Source organism: Macrotis lagotis, chromosome 1, assembly GCF_037893015.1.
Source record: "Macrotis lagotis isolate mMagLag1 chromosome 1, bilby.v1.9.chrom.fasta, whole genome shotgun sequence".
Classification (NCBI taxonomy): Eukaryota; Metazoa; Chordata; class Mammalia; order Peramelemorphia; family Peramelidae; genus Macrotis; species Macrotis lagotis.
The window spans coordinates 838,262,092-838,265,015 of NC_133658.1; the positions used below are offsets into that span (position 1 = coordinate 838,262,092).

At 48.9% G+C, this 2,924-nt stretch overlaps 1 protein-coding gene across 1 annotated transcript; it reads right to left on the minus strand.

Moving 5' to 3' along the window:
• Nucleotides 1–391: 391 nt before the first annotated feature.
• Nucleotides 392–1,912, minus strand: LOC141508610 (uncharacterized). The gene is made up of 2 exons (XM_074217393.1): nucleotides 1,340–1,912; nucleotides 392–1,113 (listed from the first exon to the last, which is right to left on the minus strand). Exons 1-2 carry the CDS (start codon nucleotides 1,808–1,810, stop codon nucleotides 937–939), a joined length of 648 nt encoding a protein of 215 aa, XP_074073494.1. The 5' UTR covers nucleotides 1,811–1,912; the 3' UTR covers nucleotides 392–936.
• Between the last annotated feature and the right edge of the window lie 1,012 nt (nucleotides 1,913–2,924).

The window sequence follows — 2,924 nt, forward strand, 5'->3', positions numbered from 1 at the left end:
TCACACAGCTAGGTGTATGAGGCTGCATTTGAAGTCAGTTCCTCCTGACACCAAGGCTGGAGCACTATCCACTGCAACACTTAGCCAACCCAATATTTAGGAAGTTGAACACCTGTTTCTTATTTCAGGGTTTGTTACTCTTCCCCTTCCAACTTGGAAATTCCCTAATCATTCTCCAATTAGAAAGGAAATTATTTAATTTTATATTTTGGCTCATTTATCATTTAATTTGCATTATTTAATTAAATGTTCTTAATGTGTAAAAATCTGTCACCCCCTATATTTAGGGGTCCAGTGCCAAAGTAGAGGAGGTCTGGACTCTATTTTTATGCACTTGGCATGCAATGCTCAAAAAATTCATATGCTCAGATGTTTAAATTTTTGTCTCAGTTGACCCGACCCACGGGTCAGTAATTAAGTGGGGGTCGAGGAGGACCCAGCCTGAATAGGAATGGGTATGAAATAAGGAGAGTGAGACCGAGATGGTGGCAAGCAAGGTCTGAGTTTATTGAGTTGAGTGCAGGCTTATATTCAAGAGCAGGAATGAGGAAGTTCCTGTGAGAAGGAACATTCTGTGGGTGGCACTTTCCTGTTATTCTGTAGGGTAGGGCCTTTCCTGGAACTAGTGCAGTCTGTTTGTTTGCACACAATGTTCCAGCACCTGGGGCATGGTGACCTGGGGTGTGTCTCCAGAATTCTGGTTCCTGACATGTCCCCCTTTTCTCTTTTTAAAGAAAGGGTTGGTAAGAGGCCTGTCTTAGGCTATGGGGTCGGCTTCCCAGGTCAGGGTGTATTTGGGCAGTGGCCCTGTCTTAGGCTAAGTGGGGGGACACCGAACCGATTTCTTCAGAATGGCCCCACTCTACTCCCGTCATGGGGTCCAACTGCAGCCACACCGGACTTCTGGGGGCCCCACTATTCCCGTCATTGGCTCTCTTACAGCTTAGGTCGACATTTTGCCCGTAGGTGCTTCCACTGCCTCAGGCACCAAGATTCTGGTTGTCTGCGTCTGGAGAATTGCAGGCCTTTGACCATGCCCTCCTCGGGTTCCTCAGGGTTCTCCTGGAGGCGGTGATAATGTATAGCGACAGGCGTCTTGAGGGCAGCCTCTATCTGCGTTTTAATGAAAGAAGTTATTCAGTTAAATGCCCAGGGACATGCATAACCAGCAATCCTTAGCGAGATCAGGGTCAGTAGTATTAAGCGCCTTGTGGGTAGCCTCGAGGATGTCCGAGGTCTGAACATCAAGCTCTACACCCCGTCCTTTAGGTAGTGCTAGTGGGTGGTATTTTAAAGGGGGGTACAGGGATTTGATCAAGTCATCTATGCGTTCTCTTACCTCAGCTTCCCGGACCTGATCAGTGGGACCACCCCCGTCAGAGATATGGACGGGCGCATGGGGCGACCAGCAGACCTTCTTCCCAATGTTCTCTCTGCCGCAGGAGGCCTGAGCATACTTATTAGTTTTACCTGAAATGATGAGGACAGCGTCCCCTCCAAAGGTTCCTGCGTACTCCTTTTCCTGTATGGTAGTGAGATAGACTTTCTGCTCTAGTCCTGTACATTGCTGGGTAGAGGAATAGCACGTGGAGTGTAAGGCCTGGAGATAAATGCAGTCAGAGGGACAGGGGCCGGGGTGATCACCATTTGGAGGGATTATTCGGGGTTTTGTTACACATTTCCATGATTGTCTGGAGACCCCTGTGGAGGTTACGCGATATGCGAGGTAGGCTACCTTGTTGGTGCAATCAACCTGTTGTGCGTACGACAACAGTACCCCCCCCCCCCCCACAGTCACAGGGGCTCCCATATAGGGTGTGCAGTAAATCCTTCCCAGGTGGGGGGTCAAAGCCAGCCCAGACCCCGGTGGACAGAAGCAGGGGAATCAGCAGGGTAGATGTCATATTCTGAAAAGATAGAAAAAGATGACCCTGTTTCAGGATAGGTCAAGGCCCTGAACTTAATCACTGCCGGTGGTGTGATTTATTATCTTAACCAACCGTTCAGGTAGCCATCTGGCATTCTGTGCTTTGGAATCATAGATGCAAGCATGCCCTTTTCCCCAGATAAGGACTGGGTCGGGTCCCTCCCATTTGTTCAATAAAGGATCTTTCCACATGGCTCATGCATACGCCTGAGCGGTGGTGGAGTGCCAGAGGCGATCCGCTGCAGATCGTTTATCATTATCAAGGGTCAAATAATTGAGAATAAAGAGAGCATGATTAAGCAATGTCCGGGCATTGTTGCGTTTGGGGTAAAGCAGGCTCGCTTCTCCTTGTAATTTGGCCAACATATTTTCGAGTGTTTGGTGAGCTCTTTCGACTATGCCTTGTCCTTGGGGATTGTACGGAATTCCGGTGATATGCTTTATTCCCATTCTATGGCAAAAATCCTTGGAAGGTGGAGCTAGAATATCCTGGGCCATTATCCGTCTTAATGATTTTCGGTAAAGGCAGGGTAACCAGGGCGGCCAAGACATGGTTGATGACATGTCTTGTAGCCTCACCTGGTTGTGGGGAGGCAAAAATGAAGCCACTAAATGTGTCTACCGTAACGTGGACATATTTGAGATTGCCAAAAGAGTAGACGTGAGTAACGTCCATCTGCCAAAGTTCGCTAGGGATCAGACCTCGGGGATTGACCCCCAGATGGGGCTCTGGGAGAAGCACAAGACATCCGGGGCATTGCTTAACTATTTGTCTGGCTTGTTCCCGTGTAATCTTGAATTTCAAGCGGAGGGTTTGAGCATTAAGGTGGTGTAGCTTATGGGCCTGGGTGGCAGCCGCTACCGGGGTGATTAGGGCTGCCAGGAAAGCTTCCCTGGTTGCTTGATCTACTAGACTATTTCCCTCAGCAAGCGGGCCTGGAAGATCGGAGTGAGCCCGAACGTGTTCTATAAAAAAGGGGTGGTCTCTAGCAAGAAT